This window comes from Gobio gobio (genome assembly GCF_949357685.1).
Source record: "Gobio gobio genome assembly, chromosome: 10".
Lineage (NCBI taxonomy): Eukaryota > Metazoa > Chordata > Actinopteri > Cypriniformes > Gobionidae > Gobio > Gobio gobio.
In genome coordinates, this window is record NC_137116.1 from 46,194,322 (window position 1) to 46,210,571 (window position 16,250).

At 38.1% G+C, this 16,250-nt stretch overlaps 1 protein-coding gene across 3 annotated transcripts in view; it reads left to right on the top strand.

Annotated features, from left to right (window-relative positions):
- prkcz (protein kinase C, zeta) overlaps window positions 1-16,250 on the top strand; it is a 185,946-nt gene that overhangs the window by 151,803 nt on the left and 17,893 nt on the right. For all 3 annotated transcript variants that reach the window (XM_079826712.1, XM_079826714.1, XM_079826713.1), the window contains one exon: window positions 1,456-1,545. In XM_079826712.1, coding sequence (XP_079682838.1) covers window positions 1,456-1,545 — 90 coding nt within the window. The remainder of the gene's footprint in view (window positions 1-1,455; window positions 1,546-16,250) is intronic.

Sequence of the window (16,250 nt, forward strand, 5' to 3'; positions counted from 1 at the left end):
TTTTAGAAGGCTGAAAAATCTCTCAGGATTACCCCTGCCTTCTGCCATTTTCTTTTCATTCAAAAAACAATTTTGCGCGCTGCGCCAGAATGATGCTGACTGGACATGATTTAACGCGAGTTTTCATAATTGTGATAATCAAAAGCGGGTTTTAATAATAATTAAATTTTAAATTATATTACTAACCGTCAGTACATTTTATCGTGGTTTATCGTGAAACCGGTAATCATTCCATCCCTAGTCAGTGGTACACTTGATGGAAATAAATGTTGTGGTGTTATTTCCATCAAGACTTGCATTAATTTTTTGGTCAAGATCTTGTATTTACATTGTAAGAGTCAAGCACTCTATAAAGTCTACTCCAGCACATCCCAAAGACTTTTACATTTTCAAAGAATTTAAGGTCTCAGAGGTGCCAATTCATGTGTGAAAATGATTCTTCATGCTCCCTCTCAACCATTCTTTCACAGTTTGAGCCTGATGAATCTTGACATTGTCATCCTGGAATATGGCCGTGATGTGTCTTCCTACATGGTTGTTTAAGAAATGAAAAGCTACGCACTCCATCTATTAGGGTTAGAAGAACTGTTGCCAAACATTTAACATTAATCACTGCAATAGTGATCCAATCGTAAACTGTATACAATGTAGGTATATATTATATGTTTTATTGTTATAATTTATTATATTTGTATATTATTAAATAGTTTATAATAAAAACTACAAAATACAGTACTGATATTTTGTAATAAGCAAAGCCAGACTGATTTAATTTCATCTTAAATTCTTTACGTAATGAGCAGTTTCTTCTTTTTCTGCTGAAAACGTGATCACTGTTACGCTCCATTACACAAGAAAAGATAGATGAGAAACAAACAGGCTGTTAGTGAAGAAAAATGGCATAATTCATGAACATTGCACACTGAGGTTTGTAAGCGATGGTCTTCACTCTACACAAACATGCACACAGTTTTCCTCTGATTGAACAAATATATGTGCTATAATTAGGAGGGTCATCGTCCTCCAGATGAAACTGATCTCTTGAGGGTGTGCACACTTCTTTTCTTGTGCCTGTGTGCATGTCAGTTGATTAAATCTATGAATAATGAAGCGTTTTCCTTTAATCGTCGAGACAAATTGCGTTTATTGAAGCTCTGGGGTTCCTCAAACTCAACAGCAGCCTGTAATCAGTGTTATCAGCCCTCTTAGCCACTGCCTGATTCATTGGGATTAAATGAGCGTAGATCAGTGCAAAGAGTCGTTCCAAGACCCCTGAATCCTCATCTAACATCTCAGAGCGCAAGATAACGTATGCACTAGTGAATGTGTTTTGGGTTAAACTCCACTCTCCTGAAATAAAGAGTACATGAAATGAAGTTTTATGTTTTTGAAGTTCTCTACACCAGATCTGGCTTTTGTTAGATGTGTTATTAATTGGGTGTGTGTTCTGTTCAGGACCCGAAAGAGAGGCTGGGATGCCAAGTTCAGACCGGATTCACAGACATCAAGGCTCATACATTCTTCAGAAGCATAGACTGGGACCAGGTAGGCTTTTTAATATATGGAGGCTGAAACGGTAAAATGATATTTAGAGACATATGTTGCTTGGCTGGCTCTGATATTTAGGGGTTCAAGCGCGTAGCGCTGAAACCCTATAGTAATTGTTCAAACTTCCAAGGATCAGCATTCTCCCTATATGAACTATAACATCCTGCTCATGTCCATCGCCGTCTTCATAATCTTTACATTATTTCTGATTTGAGTGATCCATCTGTATCAAGCTAGTTAAATGTGTTTAACATTTACATTACATTTACATTTATGCATTTGGCAGACGCTTTTATCCAAAGCGATTAACATTGCATTCAAAGTACACATTTTACATTTAGTCAGTTCTTGCTTTCCCTGTGAATCGAACCCATGACCTTGGGGGAAAGCCTAGTGCGAGTTCTGGCTAAAAATGCAGTTATATTATGGGCCGTTGGCATGAAATGTACTCGTGATGGAGCGTTAATGGAGCGCTCTCAGAGCGAGTGAAAACCATGATGCTCCGACTTTTAAAAAAATCCGCTCCTCACTCCATTCAAAATCACCCCACTCTACTCCTCGCTCCGCTCCCACTCCACTCAGCTCACATACTCTTCTCTCTACAATGTCACCAAGGCTCGTCCCAATCGACCTGACGGGGGCACTACAGCGGTGAAAAGTGTGAAATCTCTCATAACTCCTAAACCGTTAGGCGTATGCTCAAGTGTCTTATATCATTGGAATAGACGGGTATTTTGGATTTTTTTTAAAAACTACTTCTGCCAACTACTCCTAGGTTTTTGGCCCGATCAGAACCAAATTAGTGCGGCAAGATTCTCTGGAGTCTGATTGTCAATAATTATCAATTATTCTTTCCATGATTTTAAAGAAACCATGTATTCCTTAGTAAACTGCCTGTGGTGGCTGTAAATGATCTTTTCCATCTATGATCTAGTGATTTCATGCTTGCTGAATAAAACATAATACCTTTTTACGTGTATGCTTAAAGGCCTTAAAGCGCTTGAACCCCGATAATCGCTGCTCGCAGCGATATCTTTTATATTTTTCCCGCTTAAAATTAGTATCATTAAACGTAGTGTACATTTTTTTCAAGTTTGTTAGGGTTGTTTTTCCTATTATGCTTTTTTTGGGTATTACCTTTTAAGTAGTGTGTTATATAGCTGTTTGTGAATGTAAAAGGTCTGCAAAGTTTTGAAGATCAAAGTGCGCAATAAATGTAGTCATTGTCTCCCAAAAGAACAAACCGATTCTGAGTCATCAGTCAACCTACGTAGGTTTGTAACAAACTTGCATAATGCCAGCTTATGCTCTTCATTGGCTGCCTGCGAACAACGTCTACTTTGGCCCACTCTCAAACACTGCAGTTGTAGCTGAAGCCTGGAAGAGTTTGGTTTGTGTTGTCGACATGTTGAAAAGTTTGAAATGATACGGTATTGGACCGACACCATCATTACTGTTTGTATCACTGTGTAGGAAGCATCCGGAGTTGAAATTCAGATAGAGAAACTGACCAATCACCAACAGACTACGCCATCTGACCAATCAGAGCAGAAGTAGGCTTTTGAAAAGGAAGGGTTTAGAGAGACTGAATTATTTATCAAAGCGTTTAGAGAAAAGCGGTAATGCTGCAATGTAAATTATGAGAGAATTAAAGTATTTTTTTTTACTTTTGGATGCAGGTAAACCTATTGTAGGAGACAAAATTAGAAACTTTTAACATAAAATAATAATAATAGGGGCACTTTTAAAATATAAGTTGCATTGGAAGTTATCCAAGATGATCGGGTTTAAAGTACTGACCCAAACCTAGTTTGAATCCGCTTCAACAACAACAATGGAAAATGCTATTATTTTAGACTGTTTAAGCAAGGATTACAGCAGCTCTTTCAAACTCTATGAGTTGTTTATGAACTACACTTTTGGAAGGGAGGATATAGTGTGGTGGTCATTGATAGGTGGGTGTTATCCCCCGTACAAGCAGCAGAAATGAAAGAGAATATCAAATGAGATTTAGCCTTTGCTGAAGCGGCACAAGGTTTAAGGGGGGATGTTAATTGGTCTGGTATAAATGATGCACACAATGCTGAAACATGAAAGTCAGTGAGAGGGCATACAATATTCAGGAATTGCGGAGAGTGTGTGTGTGTGTGTGTGTGTGTGTGTGTGTGTGTGTGTGTGTGTGTGTGTGTGTGTGTGTGTGTGTGTGTGTGTGTGTGTGTGTGTGTGTGTGTGTGTGTGTGTGTGTGTGTGTGTGTGTGTGTGTGTGTGTGTGTGTGTGTGTGTGTGTGTGTGTGTGTGTGTGTGTGTGTGTGTGTGTGTGTGTGTGTGTTGAATGAATTAGTATGTGTAAGAGGAAGACTTTGGGTGCAATACAGAGAGGTAGAGAAAGACAAATAGGTAGATAGAGAAGTAACGAGAGCTAGATGTAAAGAATTAGTTTAGTTAATAGAGTCCCACACAGAATCAGCACATGTTGAAGAAAATGTTTAAGATTTCCATTTACACTCCCATCATTCATAGAATCATCATGTTGTTAAAAAAACAATACTTTTTAAGCATTTTACAATTTAATTTAATAAAAAAAAAAAAAAAAATTCAAAATGAAATCGAAATTGCCCACGTTTGCTTTCTAAATCCATCTCCATGTTGTTCCAAAGAAAAAAATCTTAAAACATTTTGGACAATTTCATGCTCCCAACTTTGTGGGAACAGTTTGTGGATGGCCCCTTCCTGTTCCAACATGACTGCGCACCAGTGCACAAAGCAAGGTCCATAAAGACATGGATGAGTGAGTTTGGTGTGGATGAACTTGACTGGCCTGCACAGAGTCCTGACCTCAAACCAATAGAACACCTTTGGGATGAATTAGAGCGGAGACTGAGAGCCAGGCCTTCTTATCCAACATCAGTGCCTGACCTCACAAATGCGCTTCTAGAAGAATAGTCAAAAATTCCCATAAACACACTCCTAAACCTTGTGGAAAGCCTTCCCAGAAGAGCTGAAGCTGTTATAGCTGTAAACGTTGAGCCAACTCCCTACTCCCTATTAAACCCTACAAATTGAGAATATAATGTCATTAAAGTTCATGTTCATGTAAAGGCAGGCGTCCCAAAACTTTTGACAATATAATACATCTCAAATGTGTCACAAAAATTCTGAAAATTTTTAAAACTCAATTTTCCATTGAAATGAATCTCTGTTGACATATGCTGGACATTGACATACATTGGACAATAATTGTGTCGGCATAAACCGTCCCTTTCTTAAAATCCACTGCAAGCTCTCAATCAAATCTGCCTTAATCTAATCAGCAGCCAATGGATTGAACCAAGACCCACCCTAATTTTTTTAATTATTCAATCAATAATTCGACAATAATGCATCATAATATGAAAGAAAAGATCTGTCGCTACTTCCGTCACATCACGACTTTTAGGTAGTTGACATTTGTCTTTTGTGTGTCTTCTGAATTCTACAAATCAGTATCAGAATCTGAAATCAGCATGCAGAATCAATCTGGTTCATAAAAACTGCAGAGGCAGCAAATTAGTTTTTTTCCCCACTATATCATCTCATGCTTGCCTCAGAGACACTGTACTTGCACTGTACATCTTCACATAACTGAGTCCTCAGCCAGGCGTTCAGCTGCGACCTGTCGCGTTTTGTTAGCTGTAATTGCGGTTTGCGTTGGCTGGTCGTGTCCACCGTGTATTTCCTGATGTGCTCTCAGAAGTTCGGCAACGTGGAAAGTAAATTATGCGCTCTAGAGTTCTGTCACTAACGCAGCATGCTTCAGTTGCTGGGATTTTCCGCCACTTTTCCAGCGTAATGGATGAGTTTGGACACACAGACTCGCACACAACCCCCTGAGCTCCTCTAATGAACGGGGTTGCGCTACACTTGTTGTTAATTGCTCATGAATGAATGAAGACATTGATTTGATGCTCAACTGAAAGCACGTAGCCTGTCTAAACTATTTCCGCGTCTACACTGATATACCCCTCTCAAGTGGATATTTTCACTGCTGTGCTTTTTTACAGTGTGATATTTCTTTTAGCTTGATCTTTTAAGTTAAAGCTGTAATTGCCATTTTGGAAATATTTCTTTTAATCTTTCTTTTGGTGATTGATCGCACACGTGTGTCTGGCGCCTGTCTGTGGTGATTAACATGTGCCTTTTAGCTTTACCAGATGTCAAAGTTTCTTCAACATATCAATATACATCTATGTGGGGTTCAACTATGAGTAATTTTTCCCTTTTTTTCAAGAAATAAACGTTTTTGTTAAAATGTCACTTCCACCACATTTCAAGTTATGTATATAATAACATTTCACATTAGTAAATTAATTGTTTTGCTAAGGCTAATTTCATAGCTAGCATTTTATGTGTCCTACAAACACAATCATTTTGCTTGCACAATTTGACACAATTACAGCATGATTGGAAATGTCAAGCAATAAAATATTCTATACCTTCATTTTCTATACATTTCATGTCAAAATTCTATACCATGTATGGACACTAGTACACAAGGATTTAATCGGGGCAACATTTTTGGTCATTGTGGAAATGACATCCCAACTGAGAAGTTTACAGTTGAATTACAATTTATATTTTTACATTTTCACAGTATATATTGAAATACTTATTATTAAAGTGTATTAAATAATTTATTATTGAATTAATTTATTCAATAAATTATATGTAGTTTATTTAAATGTATTATTAATTATTACTAATGTTTAAGTTTTACAATTACTGTTTTAAGATTGCAATAATTAATATTTATATGATTAAAAGATTATATTAATACTTTATATAAATTTTATATTGTATTAATGAAATTAAAACCATTTTTTTTACAAAATTGGAATTGATTTGAACTACTTTTGTAAAGGATGAAGGAAAGTTCCTAAGACAGTTTTAATGTTACCTTCATATAACAAACAGAAAAAATGTAAAGTTTTATTTTTATTTTTTTACTTAAAGTTTTGAAGTTATATTAACAAAACACAAAAGTAGAAAACAGTAGCCAACGTAGGACAACAGAAGACACATTTACACACAAAGAGAAGAAAAATCATTAAAAAAATAAATGAATAAAAATCTGGATTGCCTCAGTCAGCAAATATATACAAAATAATTATTGAAAATATAAACATAAATGACAACATTCACAATTGTTTTATTGAAGAAAATAGAAATAGAAAGGGGAGGTTAACAGAATGCATCATTGTTAAACTTCCAAAAGTCTCAAGAGAAAATCTTTAAATTTCAATACAAATTTGGTGACACGAGTGCCTGACTCAAAAGTCACGGAGTGAAGATAAGGGAAATGAGAGAAGCTTCAGTGTTCGTTTAGGGACTGTGATTTAGACAGTGAGAGACAGAGGGAGTGAAAGAGACGGTGTGTGGCAGATTGCAAAAGATGGAGTGAGAAAGGCTTGAATGAGGAGAGGGAAATGATTTTAGACAGTGAGAGACAAAGTGGGAGAGAGTGAGAAAAGGAGAGCGAGATGAATGAGAAGAGGGAGGTGGACTGAGACGGGGAGAGACAAAGTGATAGAAAGCGAGCTGAATGAGAAAGCAGGGGGTAGACTGAGCGAGTGGGACGGGGAGAGAGACAGAATGGCGCGGCTGGTGTAAAAGCTTCTCTCCGCTCAGACAGATCCTCTTCACACCGTCTGCAGTGTGGGCCCTGGAGGGGAGACGCAGCAGAACTCTCACTCTCTGTGACGGCAGCGGGTAAAGACAGATTTAGCAGGGGAGGCTGCACAGGAAGTGCATATCTGAGACCACTCTTGAGACCCAAGAGGTTTGGATCTGGTGCACGTAGATCCTCGAGTGGAGAGAAATTGGTATCAATGTTCTCTCTACTCTTTGTTTTTGCTGAGACCAGTTTGAATGTGACGGCCCATTCTGCAACATAAACAATATATACTGTATACTGTACAGTGGGGTCCAAGAGATTGCTTGGGATTTAAAACCTAATTTAAACCTGGAAATAACATTGATACATTAAAATTTGAGTCCTTAACTTTCACACACAATACGGTTATTTACGGGAGTGACAACCGCATTCTATAACCAAACTCACAAAGTTACAAACTCACAAACCTAAATTTTCAGGACTCTCAATCGCATTCTTGGAAAGCCTGCGCTGTGTGAACGGAACCGCACTGGAAAACTAGTTCTACCCGAAAGACTCAGGAGGCGATAATAACATTTGAATAATATTTAATTACAGTTGTTTACAATGAGTATCATAGATGAAATGATACAGTTCTTTGGCGTAGGCCCCGTCCATAGTCCGAATCCGGAGGGTAACAGATGCTTGCAGTTCCTGCCTGAAGATGAAGGCAGGAGCGGAGCCTACCCCCAAAATATGGACAGGGACCGACCTGGTGGTGGTGGGGAGGATGGGGGTGAACACCGGCGTCAGTATCTGTGAACGTAGTAATGGGTAGGAACAGAACTTATATACTACGGAAGACGAATAATGATTGGATAGCTAGATAATTAGTGAGTGAGTCTTCCAGGTAGAACTACACTAGAGCTCCCATTTCTCTGTCACTTCATACAGTGCGAGAAAGTCGGGTTTCGTGTGTGGTTTTGGTTTTCGTAAACTTACAGCGATGGAGATATGAGCTGTACGTTTCTAGATCCAGTCACTGTTCTCCATCGGAGCGGCTCCCGTCGGTTTTGTGTTCTATGTGCAACTCAAATGCAGTGTCATGCGCAAGACGCTGCAAAGGACGTGAGACGCGAGTGCAACGGTTAAAGTGTCCAGCTACACTGCAAAAAATGCTTTTCTTACTTAGTATTTTTGTCTTGTTTCTGGTCCAAACATCTAAAGATTCTCAAAACAAGAAGCATTTACTTGCCAAATAAAAATTATTGTGTTGTTTTGGGGGGAAATAACTCAAAATGAAGTGAGTTTTTGCTTAAAATGTGCAAAATAATCTGCCAATGGGGTAAGCAAAATAATCTTAATTCAAACAGAAAACAAGATTATTTTGCTTACCCCATTGGCAGACTATTCACCTTATTTTAAGCAAAAACTCCCTTAATTTTGAGTTATTTTCCCCCAAAACAAGACAAATACTTTTGCTTGTCTAGTAAATGCTTCTTAATGTAAGATTTTTTAGATATTTGGACTGAAAACAAGACAAAAATTCTAAGTAAGAAAAGCGTTTTTTTTGCAGTGTAACGTGTTTACAATTAAGCTTCTGTCAGTTAATGAAGATTTGATGGATAAAATTGGCTCAATTGGACTCGTCGTGTCAAAAGTGATGAGACCTTTCAGTTTTATGGACGTCGCCATCTTTGATATTTCTTTGGTCACTGTCGCTATGGTTCCTGGTTAAGAGAATACAGGCTTGACTCTCCTTGCACATTCATACAGACAGTATTCAAGACGCTACCGTAAGTCGCTGTGTGAACGAGACATTTCGAGACACACAACTGGTAACTAAATGTGATTGTTAATCCCAAAAATTGACGGTGGGAACGTAGCCTTTCGTCAAAAGAAGCAGCTACGACTGAATGCTTTTTGTAACCGGATGGTGTAGTTACAGCATCTACCAGTCCAACTGGATTATGCTAACCATCTGAACCTTGGGCAGTTGATAACACTACACATCACAAGCCAATTTTAGACCCTGATCTGGAGTGAGTCTCACTCTTCACATTGGGAATCAAAGGCTCCTCAGCTCACATCCACATGTAAAGTAAGAGGACATTCAATTAGCAGTGGAAGAATAGGAAATTTGAGATTGCATGAGAGCATGATGAATGCATTAGACATGCTTTACACCTCACGCTGGATCTATGCTGGATTAGTGTGTTGTGATTAGCAATTGTGATTCTATAAATGGAGAATTACTGCATCTGGACGCTGTGTGTGTATGTGGATCCTCTGTTATTGTTTATTCACACACTTTGCAAATTGTAATATATATTGCACAAAATCATAAATGATGCATAAATTCATGTTCAGCATTTCAAATGTATTTAGGCGTATGTAATTTAATATATAATACTACACACACACTACACATTTGTCTGGTTTTAAGACTACGCTACAGTTCTCCAGCATAGATAATCCTCTTGTATGTGGATTTCCTGTTTTCTTATCTACAGCTGCAGTGAAATCAAAGTCTTTTCTAATGTATGTAGAAAGATGCAACACAACTGTAAATCAGAGTCATTGTTTAGTCTTAAAAGATTAAGTCTTAAAAGCATTTTATTCAAATGAGCTCAATTAAATGAATCACTGTAATTCAAACCTGGTTAAAAAAAAAAAAAAAAGTGGCGAATAGAAAGAAAGCTTTTCTCTTTTATTCTAGAACACAGAACAGCCATGACACCCTGTCACGGGGATCAGATAATGATTGTGTGTGTGTGTGTTTGTGTGTGTGTGTGTGTGTGTGTGTGTGTGTGTGTGTGATTTTTTTTGTTTCAGCCAGCTTTGCCACTGCTGTTGTTTGAATCTATTAATAATAATTATTAATTCCTGTGATGGCAGATGGCAGATGTCTGTGTATGTGTGAGAGACGGGTAGTTGCACGTTTTTATATATTTTTTCAAGTTTCGCCACTGGGTTAATCCTTTTGAAATGAAAGGCTATTTTGGACCCCATTGACTTCTATTGTATGGCTAAAAAACCTTTCTTCAAAATATTTTGTGTTCTGCAAAAGAAAAAAAACTCATACATGTTTGGAATGAGATTTTGCCCCTGTTTTTGTACTAAAATCCATCTCTGGTGACTAGAATCATGAAAAAATTGCATCTACGCTACAAATCCAATAAGGTCACATGCATTTCTGATTAGTCGGTGATCATCCTGGGTGCATTGTTGGCACATTTAATGTGATCAAGTGCTATCTGATTGTGATGCGGTCACAGAACACATGTTAATGCCACGTGTCAAGGGAGCCATAGTGTCCGATTGCAATCAGCACCATGTCATCCTAGCAGATTACCAGTGAGTTTACGTTCATTTTGTCACGGAGAGGATGATGCCAGACCCCGACAGAGGGAGTGAGAGAACGGCGGGAAACTAGTGAAGGAGCTGTGTGGGAATAATCCCCTCCCACACATCAGTGAGAAGAGTCTCTGTGCATCTGGATGGGTGTGCGTGTGTAATTGGTTTTCTGCTACAGAGACGAGCGTTAGCATGTTCCGCCAGGCTGGTTGCAGCCAACTGCGTCACGCCTGCCTCTCTGGAGTCAATGGCCTTGGGAATAAAAACATGCACACATGGCGACTGGGCACCAATTAACATCTCTTTTTCCCCTGTGTACCGTCTTTAACTCTCTGTTATGTCTCTCTCCACGTTTGTTTTGCCATTACACTGCAATCCACACATATGCAAAGGCAGAATGTTTTGCTCTTGGGAAAGAGTAGGATGACATACACTACCGATCTAAAGTTTTTAAAAGAAATCTCTCATGGTTGCATTTATACAGTTAAACCAGTAATATTGTGAAATATTATTACAATTTAAAATGGCTGTTTTCTATTTGAATATGTTTTTTTCCCTGTGAATTTTCTTCAGTGTAACATGATCATTCAAGAATTTGTTTTATCATCAATGTTGAAACAGTTGTGTTTCTTAATATTATTTGTGGAAACCTTGATATTTTTTTAAAGGTTTCATTGTTGAATAGAAGTTTTAAAAGCATTTATTTGAAATTTAATTTTCTTGTATCCTTATAAATGTCCTTTCTGTCAATATTTTGATCTATTTAATATGTCCTAGTATTCATTTCTTTAAAAAAAGTTGAATATTACTGACCCCAAACTTTTGAATGGTAGTGTATACATCAAAGAATGACAGAAAATGATTAGGAAAGAGAAAATAGGATGTTGAGACATGGCAGGCTCTTTTGGCTTTGGTCACAACCACCTAGCGACGGCCTAGTAACTGCATAGAAACTATTTAGAATATTTTGCAGACCACAGATTCTTTCATAAATATAAACATCTATTTGCGGCCATTTGACAGACCGTCACAAGAGACATTAAGCTGGACTCATGAATTAGACTAAATAGAGAGAGTGAGATAGTAGTGAAAGGAGAGAAGAGGGGCCATCTGTTCCAGTTTGTGCAGATCGGCGTGGAGTGGAACACAGCAGGATCATGTCCTCAAAACACACACAGAGAACGTTAGCGAGGCAAAAAGAGTCCAACATGTGAAAACAAACCTTATCTGAACCATAGTGTTGACGTCCACAGAATCGGTCCGTTCGGACAAGTGCTTAACATCAAACCTCAGTCTACAATAATACCGTGGTCCATTTCTTTCTTCTTTCTGCCCACCATTACTCCTCTCCTTGTCCCTCTCCACTTTTTTGTCTTTTTTTTTTAATTAAAAACACTCTGAGGTACTTACACAAAAAAGTATCCCTCACACAAGGGCCATTGGTTTGTTTCGGAGCGTTTTAATGCCCCGGGTAATGGAATATTAGTGGCCCTGAGAGCACAGACAAAAATCTTTTGTCTCTTTTTTGTGTTTTTGCTTGAACATGGATGTCACAGTGTTCCATTTATGGAATCTCATAAACATTGGCACATATGATCTGGTCCTGCTTTGAAAAATGTGTTTTTCATATGAACTTCTTGCCTGGACATTTTCAGGCTCCCTTCCAAGATGGTGGAGTCGAGAGACATTTCTTGTATTTTTTTCAGTACCAAAAGGTATCAATAAAAACTTTAATTCTAAATTAAACTCTACTCGTTTCCCCAGTATTTTTGTTTCCAGTGTATTTTATGCTTATAGACTATATGCATGCCTAATTTCTCGAGATTTAATTTTGTGCCACACCAGAAGTTGCGGTAGTCACTGAGGCTAAATGGTAAATGCCATGCATTGAGTCCATTAGTGTATCATGTGTTCAGTTTAGCAACATGATAACAACAGACTACACTCTTAAAAATAAAGGTTCTGTATTGGCATCTATGGTTCCATGAAGAACCGTTAACATCAATGAAACCTTTCCATTCCACAAAAGGTTCTTTTATATTCTACACACTTCACACAGTTCTGTTAAAGGTCCCATCACTTTATGATTTTTTTTTACATAAATATGAGTTCCCCAAGCCTGTCTATGATCCCCCAGTGGATAGAAATTGTGATAGGTGTAAACCAAGTTCTGGGTGTCCTGCTCTGCCTTTGAGAAAATGAAAGCTCAGATGGGCCAATCTGGAATCTTCCCTATATGTCATCATACGGGGAAAGGTTACCTCCCCTTTGTCTGCTTTGCCCGCCCAGAGAATTTGGAAAAAATTAATTCTGTTTATTTCTTACATTTAATTCAGTCGGAATGTCAGCACAGGCTTTACAAACAGACTTTTACGATATGGATTCAACAGCACAAACATTAAGTAACAGTGTTCATTAATGCCTGATCTGTGATCAGTGATTTCTGATGTGTAGCTATTTATTCAAGTTCACACAGACAGTATCGTTTAATACTGTTTATGCATCCGTGAATCAAGCCAGTGACTAAACGATCAACTTCACATTGTTTCTCTTAGTAGCATGAAACAAATCTGTTTAAATTGTGATTAAACTACAGAGAGCGATCAGAGAACCCTCTCTTTAAAATGTTCGAAGCTGTCAATCACACGTCGCGAGTGTATCTGCACACTTGCCCTAACTGCTGTTATAATGAATGACGCTGTTATGCTGCACAACGAAGCTCTTACTGTATTCATGTCAATATGAAAGCATTTTGTGAGAGAAATAGCGCTGCAATGACGAGATCACTGCATTCACACCATAAACAGGTTCAGCACTGTTCCTTTCTTGGACCACTTTTGATAGATACTGACCACTGCAGACTGGGAACATCCCACAAGAGCTGCAGTTTTGGAAATGCTCTGACCCAGTCGTGTAGCCATCACAATTTGGCCCTTGTCAAACTCAAATCCTTACGCTTGACCATTTTTCCTGCTTCAACTGTTAGGACAAAATGTTCACTTGCTGGCTAATATATCCCACCCACTAACAAGTGCCGTGATGAAGAGATAATCAGTGTTATTCACTTCACCTGTCAGCGGTCATAATCAGGGCTTTGAACCGGTTCAAGGAACGAAAACAAAAACTGGAAACGAACGAAACTTTAAGAGGAACAAAAACGGAAACAAAATCAAAATCAATTTGAATCGTTCTGAACAGAAACGTTAATTTTAAATGACCATTAACCGGTTAATAACGTTATTTTATCGTTCTCTTTAATATTTTAATTTGGCAGTGACCAATCACGAATAGAGTAGTACAGCATGTGACGTTGACTTATCAAGCGTGAGTGAAATGCCCGCGCACGACACACCAGTCATCTATGAATCTACCGGTACGCAAGTCAGTAGAGCGCGCATTTTCATGCCTCAAGTACATTCTTTCCCCGCTGAGGTCTACTATGAATGTGCAGGTATTGGAGGACATTCTTTTCGGACGTTTAAATAAGCAGTACGGACTTTAAGCTCAAATAGACTGATTTAGGCTAGTTTGTGGATTTCTATAAGCCTATCCAAGTAGGTTACTAGCATCTATCAAACATTTTTCCTATAGTCTTTCAGATTGCCAATACAGGTCAATGTTTTCTATATAGACGGTTGATGCTTCGTATTAAATGGTATGTTATATTGCATTAAATGATCAAGCTTTATTAGCTGACTGAATTTGATTGATTTGATTTGATGCAAGGACGTGTTGCGCAGTGTTTGCTTTGAAATTAGCAGTTGACGGTGCATTAAAAGAGCAATGGTTATCCAGTTTATTTATTCTTTATTCTTGCAATTTTTAAATAACAAGTCGTGTTGAAAAAAAGTTATGTACAAAGAATGTTATCACTCTTCTGAAAAGAATTAGGCATAAGATGGCCACTTTAGATTGTTATGAAATAAATATTCAAGTTTAATTACCATGCGTTATATTATTATTGAGTGAAAATAAGTCTATTCATACATATTTGTTTAAAGTATAGGCTAAATTAAAATAACGTTATTAACCGGTATTTTTTCATATCAAACCGTTTTCGGAACAGTAATGTTTATTGAGGAACGCAAAAACGGAAACGCTATAATATCGATTCTGCTCGGAGTGAACCGATTTACATTTTTTCCCGTTTTTAAGCCCTGGTCATAATATTAGGTCTGATCTGTGTATTGCATGTTCAGATATTCATACAACAAAATATTCTGGGGGTCATGATTTTTTTGTGAAAATTACCAAAACATTGCTGGTGGCTAACAACATTTTTTTTTTAAACGCTTGTGGGGAAAGAGTTAGGCCCCGATCAGACAGAACACGTTTTTTCAGGTTTGAAAAAACGCGGGGTGCACCACACTGCCTTTTTTGGTTGACGTTTTTTAATTTAGAAAATAGCAGTGGTTTTTTATGTTTCTAGGCAACCCCCGAATCAGCTGTGCTGTCAGTCTAATCAAGATAACTGTCACCACAACGGAAGGCCCACCTCTACATTCATTCGATTGGACAATGGGGGCGGAAAACACAATGACTTCGGGCGCTTTTCTGCTCAGAGTTGAACTTCATGCAGAGCACTCCGACAAAAACACGAGGCCCCTGGGGCGCATAAGCAGCGCGCATAACGCTCTCTGCCATCAGAAATCTATTCAAAAAAGGCGCCTCTCGCTGCAAAAACGCGTTCTGTCTGATCGGGCCCTTAAGGCCGCGTGTCCACCAAAACATTTTTAGCCGGCTGAAAACGCTAGGCATTCTGCGAAAAAAGGTCTCGCTGTGAGCGCTTGAGAGCGTTTTCAATTGAGACTCTTTGCTTGTTATGATACGGAATATCCGCCGAAGTGTTACTAGTATCTCATTTCACAGATAGTTTTTTTCTGTATTGATTCTATAGACGATTTCAACGGCAACAACATAAACAAACATTACTGCGCATGCACGCTTTTGAGGCCCAAACTTAACTTCCGGTAGACGTCCGCAAAGAATCAATAACAACAGGCTGCGTTATCTTTCTTATGCGCTATCATCTTTCATTTTAATTGGGCAACATTATCTTAATTTACATGTTTTTATTGTTTCAGCATGTTTATTATAAATAATCTCCCATTTCTGTCTGCAATATAGAGTGGGGGAAACGCCCCCCTTAAAGGGTTAGTTCACCCTAAACTGAAAATCCTTTTATTAATTACTCCCCCTCATGTCGAACCCAACCCGTAAGACCGTAGTGAAGAAGAAAAATATCTTAAGTTGTGTTCCGAAGATAAACAAAGGTCTTACAAGTTTGGAATGACATGAGGGAGAGTAATAATGACAGAATTAACATTTTTGGGTGAGCTAACTCTTTAAGGAACGTGTAATGCCGTTTTCTGTACAGTATCTATAAATGCTTGCGCACTCGCCTTCAATCATGCAATGCATCGGAATAACATGTTTCTTTGTTTCATAATATAAGATTAATGTTAGGACAGATAACTTGTAGATAAAGTACCCTATTTGAGATTGATTCTATATGAATGCATCACAAAAAATCCCGTGCTCTATGTGCACTGCCATTACTATAGGACAAATCGAAAGTTGTTTTGCACTCCGTGATAAAGGCACATTTAAATAATTTGCGGGAAACATAAATCCGATCAGTTATGAATGGCGACCACTTGCTGTGAACAAATGTAAACGCGCCGTGTCTGACTGATGATCACCGTGATCGCATGTT